The sequence below is a fragment of the Tursiops truncatus genome, chromosome 2 (genome assembly GCF_011762595.2).
Source record: "Tursiops truncatus isolate mTurTru1 chromosome 2, mTurTru1.mat.Y, whole genome shotgun sequence".
Lineage (NCBI taxonomy): Eukaryota > Metazoa > Chordata > Mammalia > Artiodactyla > Delphinidae > Tursiops > Tursiops truncatus.
Genome location: NC_047035.1, coordinates 123,719,725 through 123,739,701, shown reverse-complemented (window position 1 = coordinate 123,739,701; position 19,977 = coordinate 123,719,725). Strand labels below are relative to the sequence as shown.

The window sequence follows — 19,977 nt, the reverse complement described above, 5'->3', positions numbered from 1 at the left end:
CGCGCACCACAATGAAGAGTAGCCCCTGCTCACCTCAACTAGAGAAAGCCCGCATGTGGCAATGAAGACCCAACGCAGCCAAAAATTAATGAATAAATTTTTTAAAATATGAATAAATAAATAATCCATGAGTTAAAGGGGGAAAAAGTCTCAGGGGAAGTTAAAAAATACATTGAACTGAATGAAAATGAAAATACAAAAGAGCAAAATCTGTGAGATACAGCTAAAACAGTGCAGAAAGTGCAATTTAGAGCATTAAATGCTTACATTAGAAAAGAATAGTCTCAAGTCGAGACTCTAAATGCTACCTCAAAAAAGAGGAGCAAAATAAACCCAAAGCAAACAGAAGAAAGTAATAATAAAGATAAATAGCAAAATATAATAAAATTGAAAATAGAAAAGCAATACAGAAAAATAATGAAACAAAAAGTTGGTTCTTCAAAAAGGTCAATGGAACCAACCTCTAGCAAGATGACAAAGAAAAAAAGAATGGTGACACAAATTACCAATATCAGAAATGAAGCAAGGAATATTATTATAGGCCCCACTGATATTAAAAGGTTTATAAAGGATTAGCAAATAGAATACTGCAATATATTAAAAGTTTTCAAAAAAGAGTATTATTAAACATGATAAGTAGGTGTGGTTTATCCTGGGGATGCAAAGCTGGCTCAGTATTTGAAAATCAACCAATGTAATTCACCATATTAGCTGTGTAAAAAAAAAAAATCACATGATCATATCAACTGATCCAGAAAATGTATTTGGCAAAGTTCAACACCCATTCATGACAAAATAAAATATTCTCTCAGAAAACTAGAAATAGAGGGAAATTTCTCAACTTGGTGAAAATATATATAAAATATCTCTAGCTAACATTACACTTAATTGTGAAAGACTGAATGCTTTTCCTCTAAGATCCAGAACAAAGCAAGATGTCCACTCACACTACTACTATTCATGTAGCATTGGAAGTTCTAGCCAGTGCAACGAGGTAAGAAAAATAATAATAAAAGGTATACAAATGGGAAAGCAAGAAATAAAAGTCTCAATCGCAGGAGACCTGATGATGTACATAGAAAATCCCAAGGAACCTATCAAAAACAAACAAACAAAAAAACTTCCTAAAACTACTGAGCTTGGCAAGTCAGAGGACGCAACATTAACTTACAAAAATTAACCATATTTCTGTATACTAGCAATGAACACAGGGAGAAGAAAATTTTAAAATACAGTACCATTTACAAGCACTCCAAAACCATGAAATACTTAGGTGCAAATCTAACAAAATATATTCAGAACTTGTATACTAAAAACTGTAAAACACTGAATGTAAGGTACTAAAGAAGATCTAAATAAATGAAAAGACATATCCTGTCTATGGATCAAAATACTCAACATAGTAAAGATGTCAATTCTTCCCAAATTGATATAAAGATTTAACACAAGATATTTTTGTAGATACAGACAAGATAATTCTAGAATTCATATGAAAAATATGTATTATAAGAGCTAAAATAATTTTGAAAAATAAAGAGGTTGAGGACTTCCCTGGTGGCACAGTGGTTAAGAATCCACCTGCCAATGAAGGGGACATGGTTTCAAGCCCTGGTCCAGGAAGATCCCATGTGCTGCTGAGCAACGAAGCCCGTGAGCTACAACTACTGAGCCTGCACTCTAGAGCCCACGAGCCACAATTACTGAGCCCACATGCTGCAACTACTGAAGCCTGCGTGCCTAGAGCCCGTGCTCTGCAGCAAGAGAAGCCACCACAATGAGAAGCCCGCGCACCACAACAAAGAGTAGCCCCCGCTCACTGCAACTAGAGAAAGCCTGCATGTAGCAACAAAGACCCAACGCAGCCAAAAATAAATAAAATATTAAAAAAAAATAAAGAGGTTGAATTACTTCCACCCAATTCCAAGGCATATTACATAGCTGTAACAATCAAGACTGTGGGTACTGACACAGTGATAGACACATAGATAAATGGAAGAAAATAGAGATCCCAGAAACAACCCACAGAAGTTGAGCCAACTGACTTTGGACAAATGTGCAAACATAATTCAAAGAGGAAGGATAGTTTTTTCAACAAATGGTAATAAGGTAACCAGATATCCATGAGCAAAAGAAAAAGAAACTTAGCTCTAAACCTCACACCTTGATTTTTTATAACAACTCAAAACTGATAACGAATTAAATGTAAAACCTACAATTATAAAACGTTTAGAAGAAAACAGGAGAAAATCAGGAACTAGGGCTTCATGAAGAGTTCTTAGACATTACTCCAAAAGTATGTTCCATAAAACAGTTAAAAATCAGTAACTTGGACTTCCTCAATGTTAAAAACTTTTCCTCTTTGAAAGATCTTGTTAAAAGGAAGAAAAGAAAAGCTACATGAGGGAAAAAATTTGAAAACTACATCTGGCCAAGGAATCATACTTAGACTACAGGAAGAACTCTTAACAAAGCAGTAGAAAAATAAATAAAACAAAATCATCCAATTTTTAAATGGGCAACTAATATGAGGAGACATTTTGATGAAGAGGATAAACTATTGGCAAATAAGCACATAAAGAAAATTTAACAATTAGGAAAATGTAGATTAAGACCACAAAGATATATCAATCTATTGGACATACACCTATTAGAGGAGCTAAAACAAAAAATAGTGACAGGCGGAGGGGAAGATGGTGGAAGACTAAGACGCGGAGATCACCTTCCTCCCCACAGATACATCAGAAATACATCTACACGTGGAGCAACTCCTACAGAACACCTACTGAATAAAGGCAGAAGACCTCAGACCTCCCAAAAGGCAAGAAAGTCCCCACGTACCTGGGTAGGGCAAAAGAAAAAACAGAGACAAAAGAATAGGAATGGGACCTGCACCAGTGGGAGGGAGCTGTGAAGGAGGAAAGGTTTCCACACACTAGGAAGCCCCTTCACGGGCGGAGACTGCAGGTGCCGGAGGGGGGAGCTTCGGCGCCGTGGAGCAGAGCGCAGCAACAGGGGTGTGAAGGGCAAAGCGGAGACATTCCCGCACAGAGGATCGGTGCCAACCGGCACTCAACAGCCTGAGAGGCTTGTCTGCTCACCCGCCGGGGCGGGCGGGGCTGCGAGGTGAGGCTCGGGCTTCGGTTGGAGAGCAGGGAGAGGACTGGGGTTGGTTGCGTGAACACAGCCTGAAGGGGTTAGTTCACCACGGCTAGCCGGGAGGGAGTCCAGGAAGAGGTCTGGAGCTGCCGAAGAGGCAAGAGACTTTTTCTTCCCTCTTTGTTTCCTGGTGCGCGAGGAGAGGGGATTAAGAGCGCTGCTTAAAGGAACTCCAGAGACGGGCGCGAGCCGTGGCTAAAAGCGCAGACCCCAGAGACGGGCGGGAGATGCTAAGGCTGCTGCAGCCGCCATCAAAGGGCCTGGGTGCCAGCACAGGTCACTATCCACACCCCTCTTCCGGGGAGCCTGTGCAGCCCGCCACTGCCAGATTCCCGGGATCCAGGGACAACTTCCCCGGGAGAACGCACGGCGGGCCTCAGGCTGGTGCAATGTCATGCCAGCCTCTGCCGCCGCAGGCTCGCCCCGCACTCCACGCCCCTCCCTCCCCCCGGCCTGAATGAGCCAGAGCCCCAGAATCAGCGGCTCCTTTAACCCCGTCCTGTCTGAGAAGAAACAGACGTCCGCCAGCGACCTACACGCAGAGGCGGGGCCAAATCCAAAGCTGAGACCCTGGGAGCTGTGAGAACAAAGAAGAGAAAGGGAAATATCTCCCAGCAGCCTCAGAAGCAGCGGATTAAAGCTCCACAATCAACTTGATGTACCCTGCATCTGTGGAATACATGAATAGACAACGAATCATCCCAAATTGAGGAGGTGGACTTTGAGAGCAAGATTTATGAGTTTTTCCCCTTTTCCTCTCTTTGTGAGTATTTATGTGTATGCTTCTGTGTGAGATTTTGTCTGTATACCTTTGCTTCCACCATTTGTCCTAGGGTTCTATCCATCTGTTTTTGTTTTAATTTTTTTTCTTAATAATTAAGTTTAATTTTAATAACTATTTTATTTTACTTTATCTTCTTTCTTTCTTTCTTTCTCTTTCTTTCTTTCCTTCCTTCCTTCCTTCCCTCCTTTAGACAACGAATCATCCCAAATTGAGGAGGTGGACTTTGAAAGCAAGATTTATGATTTTTTCCCCTTTTCCTCTTTTTGTGAGTGTATATGTGTATGCTTCCATGTGAGATTTTGTCTGTATACCTTTGCTTCCACCATTTGTCTTAAGGTTCTATCTGTCCGTTTTTTTTGTTTTTTTTCTTAATAATTATTTCTCATTTAATAACTTGATTATGTTTTACTTTATTTTATTTTACTTTATCTTCTTTCTCTCTTTCTTTTTTCCTTCCTTCCCTCCTTCCTTCCTTCCTTCCTCCCTCCCACCATCCCTCCCTCCCTTCTTTCTTTCTATCTTTCCTTCTTTCCTTCTTTCTTTCTTCCTTCCTTCCTTCCCTCCTTTCTTTCTTTCGTTCATTCTTTCTTCCTACTTCTACTAATTCTTTCTCTCTACTTTTTCTCCCTTTTATTCTGAGCCAGTGGATGAAAGGCTCTTGGTGCTCCAGCCAGGAGTCAGTGCTGTGCCTCTGAGGTGGGAGAGCCCACTTCAGGACACTGGTCCACAAGAGACCTCCCAGCTCCACATAATATCAAACGGCGAAAATCTCCCAGAGATCTCCATCTCAACACCAGCAGCCAGCTTCACTCAATGACCAGCAAGCTACAGTGCTGGACACCCTATGCCAAACAACTAGCAAGACAGGAACACAACACCACCCTTTAGCAGAGAGGCTGCCTAAAATCATAATAAGTCCACAGACACCCCAAAACACACCACAAGACGTGGACCTGCCCACCAGGGAGACAAGATCCAGCCTCATCCACCTGAACACAGGCACTAGTCCCCTCCACCAGGAGGCCTACACAACGCACTGAACCAACCTTAGCCACTGGGGACAGACATCAAAAACAACGGGAACTAGGAACCTGCAGCCTGCAAAAGGAGACTCCAAACACAGTAAGATAAGCAAAATGAGAAGACAGAAAAACACACAGCAGATGAAGGAGCAAGACAAAAACACACCAGACCTAACAAATGAAGAGGAAATAGGCAGTCTACCTGAAAAAGAATTCAGAATAATGATAGTACAGATAATCCAAAATCTTGAAAATAAAATAGACAAAATGCAAGAAACATTTAACAAGGACCTAGAATAACTAAAGATGAAACAAACAATGATGAACAACACAATAAAAGAAATGAAAAATACTCTAGATGGGATAAATAGCAGAATAACTGAGGCAGAAGAACGGATAAGTGTCTGGGAAGATAAAATAGTTGAAATAACTACTGCAGAGCAGAATAAAGAAAAAAGAATGAAAAGAACTGAGGACAGTCTCAGAGACCTCTGGGACAACATTAAACGCACCAACATTCGAATTATAGGGTTTCCAGAAGAAGAAGAGAAAAAGAAAGGGACTGAGATAATATTTGAAGAGATTACAGTTGAAAACTTCCCTAATATGGGAAAGGAAATAGTTAATCAAGTCCAGGAAGCACACTGAGTCCCATACAGGATAAATCCAAGGAGAAATACGCCAAGACACATATTAATCAAACTGTCAAAAATTAAATACAAAGAAAGCATATTAAAAGCACCAAGGGAAAAAACAACAAATAACACACAAGTGAATCCCCATAAGGTTAAGAGCTGATCTTTCAGCAGAAACTCTGCAAGCCAGAAGGGACTGGCAGGACATATTTAAAGTGATGAAGGAGAAAAACCAACAACCAAGTTGATCTACCCAGCAAGGATCTCATTCAGATTTGATGGAGAAATTAAAACCTTTACAGACAAGCAAAAGCTGAGAGAGTTCAGCACCACCAAACCAGCTTTACAACAAATGCTAAAGGACCTTCTCTAGGCAAGAAACACAAGAGAAGGAAAAGACCTATAAAAACGAACCCAAAACAATTTAGAAAATGGGAATAGGAACATACATATCGATAATTACCTTAAATGTAAATGGATTAAATGCTCCCACGAAAAGACACAGACTGGCTGAATGCATACAAAAACAAGACCCATATATATGCTGTCTACAAGAGACCCACTACAGACCTAGAGACACATACAGACTGAAAGTAACGGGATGGAAAAAGATATTACATACAAATGGAAACCAAAAGAAAGCTGGAGTAGCAATTCTCAAATCAGAAAAAAGAGACTTGAAAATAAAGACTATTAGAAGAGACAAAGAAGGACACTACATAATGATCAAGGGAGCGAACCAAGAAGAAGATATAACAATTGTAAATATTTATGCACCCAACATAGGAGCACCTCAATACATAAGGCAAATACTAAAAGCCATAAAAGGGGAAATCGACAGGAACACAATCAGAGTAGGGGACTTTAACACCCCACTTTCAAAAATGGACAGATCATCCAAAATGAAAATAAATAAGGAAACACAAGCTTTAAATGATACATTAAACAAGGACTTAACTGATATTTATAGGGCACTCCACCCAAAAACAACAGAATACACATTTTTCTCAAGTGCTCAGGGAACATTCTCCAGGATAGATCATATCTTGGGTCACAAATCAAGCCTTGGTAAATTTAAGAAAATTGAAATTGTATCAAGTATCTTTTCCGACCACAATGCCATGAGACTAGATATCAATTACAGGAAAAGATCTGTAAAAACTACAAACACATGGAGGCTAAACAATACACTACATAATAACGAAGTGACCACTGAAGAAATCAAAGAGGAAATTAAAAAATACCTAGAAACAAATGACAATGGAGACTTGACACCCCAAAACCTATGGGATGCAGCAAAAGCAGTTCTAAGAGGGAAGTTTACAGCTATACAAGCCCACCTTAAGAAAGAGGAAACATCTCGAATTAACAACCTAACCTGCACCTAAAGCAATTAGAGAAAGAAGAACAAAAAATCCCCAAAGTTACCAGAAGGAAAGAAATCATAAAGATCAGATCAGAAATAAATGAAAAAGAAATGAAGGAAACAATAGCAAAGATCAATAAAACTAAAAGTTCGTTCTTTGAGAAATAAACAAAATAGATAAACCATTAGCCAGACTCATCAAGATAAAAAGGGAGAAGACTCAAATCAATAGAATTAGAAATGAAAAAGGAGACGTAACAACTGACACTGCAGAAATACAAAAGATCATGAGAGATTACTACAAGCAACTCTATGCCAATAAAATGGACAACCAGGAAGAAATGGACAAATTCTTAGAAATGCACAACGTGCCAAGACTGAATCAGGAAGAAATAGAAAATATGAACAGACCAATCACAAGCACTGAAATTGAAACTGTGATTAAAAATCTTCCAACAAACAAAAGCCCAGGACCAGATGGCTTCACAGGTGAATTCTATCAAACATTTAGAGAAGAGCTAACACCTATCCTTCTCAAACTCTTCCAGAATATAGCAGAGGGAGGAACACTCCGAAATTCATTCTACGAGGCCACCATCACCTTGATACCAAAACCAGACAAGGATGTCACAAAGATAGAAAACTACAGGCCAATATCACTGATGAACATAGATGCAAAAATCCTCAACAAACTACTAGGAAACAGAATCCAACAGCACATTAAAAGGATCATACACCATGATCAAGTGGGGTTTATTCCAGGAATGCAAGGATTCTTCAATATACGCAAATCAATCAATGTGATAAACCATTAACAAATTGAAGGAGAAAAACCATATGATCATCTCAATAGATGCAGAGAAATCTTTTGACAAAATTCAACACCCATATATGATGAAAACCCTGCAGAAAGTAGGCAGAGAGGGAACTTTCCTCAACATAATAAAGGCCATATATGACAAACCCACAGCCAACATCATCCTCAAAGGTGAAAAACTGAAAGCATTTCCACTAAGATCAGCAACAAGACAAGGTTGCCCACTCTCACCACTCTTATTCAATATAGTTTTGGATGTTTTAGCCACAGCAATCAGAGAGGAAAAGGAAATAAAAGGAATCCGAATCAGAAAAGAAGAAGTAAAGCTGTCACTGTTTGCAGATGACACAGAGAATCCTAAAGATGCTACCAGAAAACTACTAGAGCTAATCAATGAATTTGGTAAAGTAGCAGGATACAAAATTAATGCACAGAAATCTCTGGCATTCCTATATACTAATGATGAAAAATCTGAAAGTGAAATCAAGAAAACACTCCCATTTACCATTGCAACAAAAAGAATAAAATATCTAGGAATAAACCTACCTAAGGAGACAAAAGACCTGTATGCATAAAATTATAAGACACTGATGAAAGACATTAAAGATGATACAAACAGATGGAGAGATATACCATGTTCTTGGATTGGAAGAATCAACATTGTGAAAATGACTCTACTACCCAAAGCACTCTATAGATTCAATGCAATCCCTATCAAACTACCACTGGCATTTTTCACAGAACTAGAACAAAAAATTTCACAATTTGTATGGAAACACAAAAGACCCCGAATAGCCAAAGCAATCTTGAGAATGAAAAACGGAGCTGGAAGAATCAGGCTCCCTGACTTCAGACTATACTACAAAGCTACAGTAATCAAGACAGTTTGGTACTGGCACAAAAACAGAAAGATAGATCAATGGAACAGGATAGAATGCCCAGAGATAAACCCACGCAAATATGGTCACCTTATCTTTGATAAAGGAGGCAGGAATGTACAGTGGAGCAAGGACAGCCTCTTCAGTAAGTGATGCTGGGAAAACTGGACAGGTACATGTAAAAGTATGAGATTAGATCACTCCCTAACACCATACACAAAAACAAGCTCAAAATGGATTAAAGACCTAAATGTAAGGCCAGAAACTCTCAAACTTTTAGAGGAAAACAGAGGCAGAACACTCTATGACATAATCACAGCAAGATCCTTTTTGACCCACCTCCTAGAGAAATGGAAATAAAAATAAACAAATGGGACCTAATGAAACTTCAAAGCTTTTGCACAGCAGAGGAAGCCATAAACAAAACCAAAAGACAACCCTCAGAATGGAAGAAAATATTTGCAAATGAAGCAACTGACAAAGGATTAATTTCCAATATTTACAAGCAGCTCATGCAGCTCAATAACAGAAAAACAAACAACCCAATCCAAAAATGGGCAGAAAACCTAAATAGACATTTCTCTAAAGAAGATATACAGACTGCCAACAAACACATGAAAGAATGCTCAACATCATTAATCAATAGGGAAATGCAAATCAAAACTACAATGAGATATCATCTCACACCAGTCAGAATGGTCATCATCAAAAAATCTAGAAACAATAAATGCTGGAGAGGGTGTGGAGAAAAGGGAACACTCCTGCACTGCTGGTGGGAATGTGTACAGCCCCTATGGAGAACAGTATGGAGGTTCCTTAAAAAACTATAAATAGAACTACCATATGACCCAGCAATCCCACTACTGGGCATATACCCTGAGAAAACCAAAATTCAAAAAGAGTCATGTACCAAAATGTTCATTGCAGCTCTATTTACAATAGCCCAGAGATGGAAACAACCTAAGTGCCCATCATCGGATGAATGGATAAAGAAGATGTGGCACATATATACAATGGAATATTACTCAGTCATAAAAAGAAACAAAATTGAGCTATTTGTAATGAGGTTGATAGACCTAGAATCTGTCATACAGAGTGAAGTAAGTCAGAAAGAGAAAGACAAATACCGTATGCTAACACATATATATGGAATTTAGGGAAAAAAATATGTCATGAAGAACCCAGGGGTAAGACAGGAATAAAGACACAGACCTACTGGAGAACGGACTTGAGGATATGGGGAGGGGGAAGGGTGAGCTGTGACAAAGCAAGAGAGAGGTATGGACATATATACACTACCAAATGTAAGGTAGATAGCTAGTGGGAAGCAGCCGCATAGCACAGGGATATCAGCTCGGTGCTTTGTGACCGCCTGGAGGGGTGGGATAGGGAGGGTGGGAGGGAGGGAGATGTAAGAGGGAAGAGATATGGGAACATATGTATATGTATAACTGATTCACTTTGTTATAAAGCAGAAACTAACATACCATTGTAAAGCAATTATACCCCAATAAAGATGTTAATAAAAAAATAGTGACAATATCAATTGCTGGTGAAGATCTCTCACATGGTGATGTTGGGATAGAAAATGGTACAGAAAGTTTGGAAAAGAGTTTGACAGTTTCTTAAAAATAATTAAACCAACATTTATCATAGGACCTAGCAATCGTACTCCTGGGCATTTATCCCAGAGAATAAAATCTTATGTCCATGCAAATTACCTGCATAGAAATGCACACAGTCATTTATTTGTAATAGTCAAAACCTGGAAACAACCAAAATGTTCCTCAATAAACATTAATCAAACTTTTGTCTATCCATACCATGGAAGATTGCTTAGCAATAAAAAAAGCAAACTACTGATACAGGCAACAACTTGAATGGATCTCAAAATCATTTTGCTGAGGGAAGAAAAGCCAATCTCAAAAGGTCACGTACTGAATGAGTGCACATACGCAACATTCTCAAAATGACAAAAATACGGAAATAGAGACCAAATTAGTGGCTGATGGGTTAGAAATTTTGGAGGAGGGGAATCTTCATGGTGATAAAACAGTTCTGCATCTCAATTATAGTGGTCATTACACAGATCCACACATGACAAGATGATGTGGAGCCACGTACACACACTGTACCAATGTCAACTCCTGGTTTGATACCCACGAATTGTGTGACTGCACTACCTTTGCAACTTCCTGTGATTTTATAATTATTTAAAATAAAAACTTTAAAAATATATTACAGTATGTTTCCTACTGGAATAACAAACATCAACACTCACTTCCAATATCAGGCCTCAGCTTCTTATCATATTCTCTCAGCAACTTGTTGAGAATAAGAGTCACATCTGTATCTTGGGATTTTGGAGCCAAGACCCACTTTTGGTTTGATGAAGAATCTTCATATTCATCCTCTTCCACCTTTCTGGATCTGTAATTATGGCACAAAGTATGACATATAAGTTGTAGCAATGGCTCCAGGAAGTGTCAAGCTTTGGCTCACCCAAGCACCACTGAAATAGGTAGAAAGGCCCTAGTACACTCATCCCAACCAATAGATTATCTCTAAAATTAAAAAAGTAAAACAAAACACAAATAAGAAAGAATCCAACAAGAATGATAGTACTATTAACATAGCATGATGTTTTCATTAAATGTCACAAAATGATTCCATGTCCATGTTAAACCATAGACATCATAATAACTCAATGCATGAAGGCCAACCAGCAGAGTCAGCCTTCCTTGGATCAACCTTGAGAACCTCTGAAGGTCAAGGCACAAACATCTTGCTGTTTCCACTCCCCACTGCCAAGACCTCATTTTAGTTGAAGGTAAGAACAGCTTCTTCAGAATGCACTCACTGAAAATTGTTGAATCTGACTCTGTGCTTCTCATGGAGACTAGCACCTTTGGTCTAGGCAGACACAGGGATACGAGGAGGTGGTATGCTTGGCCAGCACCCATATGGGGTGCCAACGAACAGCGATATTGGTTGGTAAACACCCTCTGGTGATTTTACATGCCTCCTACCACACAAACTGATTCATCTCTTACAGAGCAGGCTAATACAGACATTAAAAATTAAAACCTTTCTAATATGTCTTTACCATTTGGCCCTTTAATAAATGTGTCCAAATGAACGCTGAGCATATCTGAGTCTCTCCTGAGCAGGGCTGAGCCTGACAGGCGCCTCTCCTGGGTGATACATGCTCACAGGAGTACTCAAATGAAGAGGTCTCAAAATGACAAGCTAGCTTCCTTAGTGAGTGAGGCCATCTCAGCAACACAGCCATCCAGGCCTGAAAAGAGCAGAGTCTTCTCTTCAAAGTAGCACTTCCAGGGGGCCTGCCATTTACCGGGGCAAAAAAGCTCATCACACAAACAAGCAACCTTCTTCCTTTATGGCTTGTCAGTGGGTGCACCGTAATGACTTTTTTTCTTCACAAAAGAGAACAAAATATAGAACAGAAAATTGCATTGAGGTTTATTTGTCCTGAGTATGAGCTCATTTCTGATTAGCTTCCCAGATGGGAGCCAAAATGGCAACAACATCTCAGGGCAGTTGTGTTCTGGGACGTGTGTCTTTAAGTTAGTTTTTAGAATGGTCTAAATTATCTGTAATGAACATGAAATAAATGAAAAGAATAAACTTTTTAAAGTTTATTATCTCTACTTTGTCTAACGCCTCAGAATCATATATATATACTTACATAATATAACATGTAACTATAATATATAACATCTGTATAATCTATGTATGTGTCATATGTACATGAGTCTTTTTATGAGTGTTAACTAGCCTTAACAGATCAGAACAGTGTCAGTCTAGTCCTATATGAATATATACACTTACATGAAGTTTTGATAATAAATATATGGCATATATCTCAAAGATTGACATCTTTTAATTTTTTCCTTGGCTGATATTAAACTATAATTCTATTTCTTGACTGGAAGTTTAGAATAAATCATCCATAGGAACTATAAGTTGCCGTGGATTTTTTTCACACTGAATATTCACCATCAATAGGAACTTGTAAAATTTGGGACACATATTCAAGAACTGATATACTTCATTTCATTATTTGTAAGCCTGATGTTTTATAAATAACACTACAGAATTTTAAATGCAGAATATTTTATTTTATCAGGAATATTGTCAGGAATGTTAATTTTATCATCTTACAAAAAAGTGGGTGGAAGCAGGTTCTGCAGGACATGGATTGCTGGGAGCCAACCATTGCCCACAGGACCTGGCAATTCAGTCCACAGCAAAAACACTTGGGAGACTATGGACTATCTGTCTATCTGTCTCTCTAGACAGATCACCTGGGAGGATCACATACAGCATCCTCAGGACTCCTTCCAACTCGCCCACAGTGCGGTCCTCTCTTCCTCTGCTGTCTGTCTCTTCCCCTCCCCTCCCCTCCCTCATCCCCAGAGACAGCTCACCAGCACAGACCAGACCATGCTCTCCATGCCCTGTATCTTCTCTTGCCCCAACACTCATATGTTCACAGAAGGAGCACACTAACTCTTCATCAGTTTTCTGTATACACAGCCTTAGTTTCTGAAAAATACTTTGAGCTATGTCAATAACAGGTATTATGAGACTAATTCTCCCTCTAGCAGTCAAGTGGTGATGAGAGGGTTTTCCTGAAATTGCGTAAGCTTCTTAGCTCAGTGTAGGTGAGGGAGGAGACAAAGAAAGGAACAGCTGCAGCATCCTCTCCTGCCCCTTCCCCTTCGGGAGGTAAAAATGGGACACTCGTGGCTCTGTGGCTGGGTTGGGGGGGACAGCGGGCAGCACACAGGCAGCGATGCTCTGGGCCGACACTGGGCTCCTCCCAATCTTGATGCCATGTCAGTTTGCTGCAGGACTTCAGAGAATGAAATCGAAGCTTCCCAGTGCTAGTGCCGGACCACCAGCCCAAAGGAAAATCCTCCCTTTGATGAAAACCCAATCTCAGGGACTCACCAGAACGTGAATAAAACAAAAATGTTCTATTTTTCTAAATTCTAAGTGGGTTATATATAATCTTCATCAGTGTTATGTTATCAGGATTGTTGGGTCCTAAACACCATCATTACATTTTTCTTAAAAACAAATTGGTGATGTAGTGACAGCTCAGCCATCATATAGTATTTTCATGTCTTACATATTCTCTTCAGCTACAAGGACAGAGACAAAGTTGGATGTATCTATAAACATAAAAAGGAGCTCCTAAACCTCAGAAAGCAGTTAGCCATCCGCTTATGGTATCACCAAGGTCCAGGTGTGACTTAATGTGTTTTAATGTAGAATAAGCTCCTCCATAGGTGTCAGAATGGGTTATTTTCTCTCTCCACGGAGCTGCCAAGCCATCACCATGGAGCACAACTGTAAGAGCCTTCTCTAGGGCTCTTCAACACCAGGAAGGCATGCCAGAGTGCAAATGAGAACCCTCTCAGACTTAATAACAGTTTTGAAAGGTGATGCTGGACATCAGATTACTTTACATGTCTGTAAAACCCATTCAAAGAGCAAAGACACTTTCAAAGGAGAGGTATACAGCAACAAAATTAGTTTAAAACTTGGATTTTTTTCAACTGATATGCAACCTCTATTATCAAGGCCATGGAATCAACCCAGACATAGAACATATTAAAGTTGTTACACCTGCCTTGGCAAAATGAAAGGATGAAGAATCCCCAGAGATTGTATGTGTGTTTGGGAATCCCTAGACACCTGAGCACTTCAAGTTAGCCACCCAGATACCTTCCTACTAAGCACATAAAGTAATGAAGACAATAGCGGGTTTCCTTCTAACGTGTATCTATAAACAGCTGATTATCTAACCCTGAACTGCAGGTCACTGCATCCAGTCGGTGGCAATAGGAAGGTCGATTAGATATAACCTCAGATCTGTATATGACCTGGGACCTCCACATTGTGCCTGGTGTTGTCTGCTTCTAAAAAGAGATACATCCAGGCATGATCAACCTCAGAGAGTGCACTCCTATCTCCCTTCCCAGCTAGCTCCTTAGACAGGAAGAAACTTCAGTTGAAGGCCCAAGGAGTGTGCAGCCTGATTGGAAGAGCTGCCATGAGTCTGCCTTCCCCAGCACACACAATCTGCCTTTCTCACTCTCAACTCTTAGCAAAGACCAGCAGTGTGCGGTGGGGAGGGCCAGGACTTTCTTCCTCAGGGTCTGTCAAAGGTAGGGAGGGAGAACTATGACCCATTCACATTCACGTCTTGTAGGATTTGTTAATGTACCTTCCTAGTTCTTTGGTACTTCACAAATGTGAATGAACATGCAAGACCTCCAGGTATTGCCTATTAACAACTGCAGGGTTTATAGCCCACAGGAAGGCTCTCTAGTTTTCTAGCTCCCAGATCTAGGAAATAAAGATGGTGTCAAAACAAAAGTGTTTTGGGGGTAGGGATGCCCTGAGATTCTTGGGGTGGTGAGCGGGATGGGAGGAAGGGAGCTGCTCTAATTTGTAAAGCACAGGGCAGTCTTCAAGTTCTGGGCTACAGATCTAGCCCGAGACAGAATTAAAGGAACCAAACCCAGAATCTCCAGTTATATTCACAGCAACAATGTTTAACCCCTCTGGTCTCACTGTCTTTCCACCCTCATGAGCCATCTTCATCTCTTCCTGGAGCATTTCTAAGCTCCCATTAGGTGGTTGGTGTCCTGGGAGGAAGGTTGGGGTATCTATGGTGAGGTAATTTCTTACAGTTACTAGGTAGATAACATTATCAATTTCAACATGCTTGCTTTATAGGGGTAGGTTTGTGCATGCTCCCGTGTGTGAAAGTGGCTCATGTAGAAGGGGTGCATATGTGTACTGTGCGTGTGCTCGCAGGACCTGGGAAGAAAATCCTTTCTGAGAAGCAGGGCTCTCAGCTGTCCACCTTGCCCCAGTCCTCCTCCACCTGCCTCCAGCCCGGCTGCTCCTCACAAAGACCGGTTTAAACTGGGCAGGTAGGAAACCGTAACTCCTGGGTCTTGGGAAATTTCAGTGATGAAAATGATACAGAATGTTGCTGTGTGTGCTGTGTGTGTGTGTGCGCGCGCGCGCGCACAGCGCTGAAACATTTGGGGGAAGGGTAGGAGGTAGACACAGGCTTTCCCCTATGATGTTGGTTTTCAAAACCCCTCAAAACCACCAGATCCTAAAAGCTTCAGAAGAGCCCATTAATCTCAGAGTCCCCATGTTTCAGGCTGCAGAGAAGGCTGCAGTCGCCCAGCCCGGAGAGGCAGATGGCCATGTCCGGGGTAGATGGGACAGGTAGGGTGCCGGCCGACTTCCCGTCTCCTCCCCGCGGCCCTGGCAGGATATGCCGCAGCCCAGACGACGGACGGCGAGGCGCGCCGGCGACTTGGGGCCGGGGGACAGCGCCCCCCGCCGCCCTCCCTCCAGTCTCGGAGCCTCCGGAGATGCGGAGCCCGGGCGCCACTTACCGTGCGTGCAAGCCCGAGAACAGGCAGAGGAGCAACAGCAGCTTTGGGGCCATGGTGCCGTGGAACGTGGGGCTCAGGGTCCGAGGCCTCGGGCCGCGCGCGGCTTCCTCCGGGTCGCAGGCCTCGCCTCCGCCGGTTCTCCGTGCCCTCGCTGCCTCCGATGTCGCCGAACGTGGCGCGACTCGGGTGCCGGGCCGCCGCGGCGGGACAGGTGCGGGCTCTGGCGGCCGGCCGCGCCCCCGACGGCCGGCGGGTCTGCGCGCGGCTCCGCCTGGCTCACGCGGGACACCCGGTCCCCGCGGCGCACAGCCCCCGCCCGCGCACCGGCGCCAGGTCCGCGCAGCCAGCAGGCGGGAGCAGGTGGCTGCGGGCGGTCCCTGGCCCAGAAGACCCGCGGCCCGCAGCAGCCCACCCCGCCCTGAGCCGCGAGCCGCGCCGCGCGCCGCTGCCAGGGCGGTGGGCTCTGCGCGCGCTGTGCGGCCGCCGTGCGCTCCGGGGTGGGGGCGGGGAGGCGGCCGCTACTCTGGCAGCGACTCCGAGGAGGCCTCGGCTGGGTGGAGTTCCCCCAATTACACGTTTGACAATGCGCGAGGCGAAGAAAGCTAGGTTTGAAAGGACCCGTAGTTTGAGCCAGGAAGGGGGCGGGGCCCGGCGGGGGCGGGGGCGGGGGCGGGGAGGCTCAAGGATCCCTCCGAGAGCCTGAGGGAGGGCCCGGAATAGGCACCCGGTAGTCCGAAAAGAGCCCTCGATCCCGACGGGATGCCCTCCTCCCCGCAATTCAACACTAGGTAGCGGTTCTCCGCGCTCCCTGACCTCCCAGAGCGTCCCTACCTAGGCACCCTGGCGAAGGAGCGAGACGGTCTGCTGAGAAGCCCTGCCTTCGCACACTTTGTGCTAAATCGACTGAACCCCTTCCGCACACTGCTGAGATTCTGCAAGGAAAAGTGGCTTGCTGGGGAGTATTTGGAAAAAAGCACCCCCGATGTGTACCTTTCGTACACAGAGACTAATATATACCAATAAACAGCAGTGGTGAAAAAAGGTGTTGAAGGTAGGAGACAAAGATCCCTACCTAGATAAAAGAGCAAAAGACGTTCCATGTGGTTGAACTATGAAGCGCACTTCATTCAATAGCTTTTCAAAGACTCACAGACTGAAAATGGCATTTATGTTTTCATTAGTAATAATCATTAAGAATGTTAGTCTTTCACCATATAAGAATTACAGTGTCAGAGTACCTTAGAGTACATCCACTAAGAAGTTGGCTTTTATATTGGAGAAAAAAAGATAGTTCTTATTAAGTATTTTTTTATTTTGAACTACTATTCATAGAATTATAAAGATGTGATGTTTCTTTAATATATTGTCAAACAGCTTTGTTCACAGGATATATGCAAGGGTAAGTTGAAAATTGCCTGGTGTTTCCCTCTTATTTCTGGGTTCAACAACATGAACGTGGTCATGAAGTAGAGTGAAGTTGTTAGTGATGAGGATATATATATATTAACAGTGGAGCTGTGGCCTTCTTTGCATTGCCATCTTCCTGTCTCTATCTGTCTCTGTGTCGCCTTGAGCTCGCTCCAGCTCATTTCTTCCCAGGACTCCTTCTGACATCCTCCCCTGCCTTCCACAGCTCTCTCACTCAGGTCCTGACACTATGAAGACTTCCATGCCTCTCTCTCTCTTTGTCACAGCTTACCCTATACACTACCAAACGTAAGGTAGATAGCTAGTGGGAAGCAGCCGCATAGCACAGGGAGATCAGCTCAGTGCTTTGTGACTGCCTGGAGGGGTGGGATAGGGAGGGTAGGAGGGAGGGAGACACAAGAGGGAAGAGATATGGGAACATATGTATAACTGATTCACTTTGTTATAAAGCAGAAACTAACACACCATTGTAAAGCAATTATACTCCAATAAAGATGTAAAAAATAAATAAATAAATAAAATATTAAAAAAAAAAAAGAAGACTTCCAACATTCCTACATTCTGCCACTTTCAACACCTTTAACACTTCTCCCAGCTTCAGGGGAGTATGAGCCTTTATCATACTCTGTCCTAATCTTTCATTTTCTCTATCCCACACTGCAACTGAGCACTTTAAAAATCAGTTAGATGGGGACTTGCCTGGTGGTGCAGTGGTTAAGAATATGCCTGCCAATGCAGGGGACACCGGTTCCAAGCCCTGGTCGGGGAAGGTCCCACATGCTGCGGAGCAACTAAGCCTGTGTGTCACAACTACTGAGCCTGCATGCCACAACTACTGAAGCCCGCACACCTAGAACCCATGCTTCGCAACAAGAGAAGCCACCACAGTGAGAAGCCCGCGTACTGCAACAAAGAGTGGCCCCCACTCACTGCAACTAGAGAAAGCCCATGCACAGCAATGAAGACCCAATGCAGCCAAAAATAAATAAATAAATTTATTTTTTTAAAAATCAGTTAGATGATGACTGATCATTCGTTAATTGCTTATAGAAATATGTCAAGTCTCCACATACTTCTTATGTGCGCTGCAAGAAAACTGCATGTAAAAAGAAACAATTCATCTATGACTCAATTTTAAACACAGTAATAGGAACTTGGGTAAGATAACAGACATTGATAACATAATAGGGGCCCAGGGCTAATGTGAAAGTTTTATATAAATGAACTAATTTTAACTCTCATGATACTATTCCCATTTCAAAGATGGAGAAAACACACAGAGAAGTTAAGTCATTTCCCTAAGATCACACAGCTAGGAGGTTGAGGACTGGGAGTTAACACCCAGGTAGCAGGCTCCAACATCTCTTAATCACTATGCCATACTACTTCTCAGATGAATAGGAGCTCAGTAAACATTTATTGTTTGGTTCTTCGAGCAAAGTTTCAGATTCCTTGCTGTATTCTTTATTATTTGAGCATGCGTACAAATACTTACAAGTTGTTTGTAATAGAACGGACTGATACTTGAATGTTTTTGCAAAATATCAGTATAGTGAGAACTGTCCAATGAAGTTTTTACAACACAAACAGTGGGAAAGAAAATGTGATGTTCTTTTTACATCCCTTTGTTGTTTAGTCTTTTCCTTTCTTGCATATTTTCAATCTGTTGTTATCATGAATGAGTGTAGCATGATCTCTTCTGGTACTTGGCCCCATTTATTAGACTTAGTGGGTCAACTTGATAGAGTTGAACATTTTACCATAGAAAGCCCCCCTTCCCATGGTGCTGCCTGGAACAAGATTTTATTTTATTTTTTTAAAGCTAAATGAGTTGAGGAAAGGCAAATTCAAAGCAAGCTTTCTGGGCAGAAGTGTGAAAGCAAAATTCAAGGTCAAGAATCTAGAATCTTCAAAAGAAAAGCTTTCTGGCTTATTTTCCTGCCTGGCCCAGCTTGACCGAGGGAGGGTGGGGGAAGCAAATAGAAAGGGAGGGAGGGAAGGGGGGGAAAGAAATGCTTTACGGAGCATGCGCAGTGCTCACTCTCCTTTTTTATTTTATTTTATTTTTTGCCTCTGTCCTCTCCATCTTTAGCAGTAGAGAAGCTGACAGTTCGGTTCCACTTGGCGCCCGGCATTTGCATTCCATTCCCCAAGTTCTCAGGAAAGGGTAAATAAAAAGTAACCTAAGAAACAGGTAAGGGTTGGAGCACATGCACTTCTGTGAATATCGAACATCCTCTAGCTATGCTTGCTGTTTGTTTCGAGGGCTGACATTTGATTCAGACTCAAGGTTTCCCAAGAAGACCTGGGCTGGCCGCTGCGTCTGGCAGGAGGAGGGAGGGAGCCCGAGTGGGCGGCGAGACTGACTGCCTGGGCTAGGGATCCTCTTGCGGCTTCTTCAAGAAATACCTCTCAGAATTCCTTGCCTGGCCTCACT

At 42.3% G+C, this 19,977-nt stretch overlaps 1 protein-coding gene across 1 annotated transcript in view; it reads right to left on the bottom strand.

The window, feature by feature from the left end:
* The window catches only part of GABRG3 (gamma-aminobutyric acid type A receptor subunit gamma3), a 643,304-nt gene extending 627,139 nt beyond the window's left edge, over positions 1-16,165 (bottom strand). Inside the window, exons 1-2 of the mRNA XM_019945622.2 lie at positions 16,113-16,165; positions 10,940-11,088 (exon numbers count right to left, since the gene is read on the bottom strand). Coding sequence (XP_019801181.1) covers positions 10,940-11,088; positions 16,113-16,165 — 202 coding nt within the window. The remainder of the gene's footprint in view (positions 1-10,939; positions 11,089-16,112) is intronic.
* Between the last annotated feature and the right edge of the window lie 3,812 nt (positions 16,166-19,977).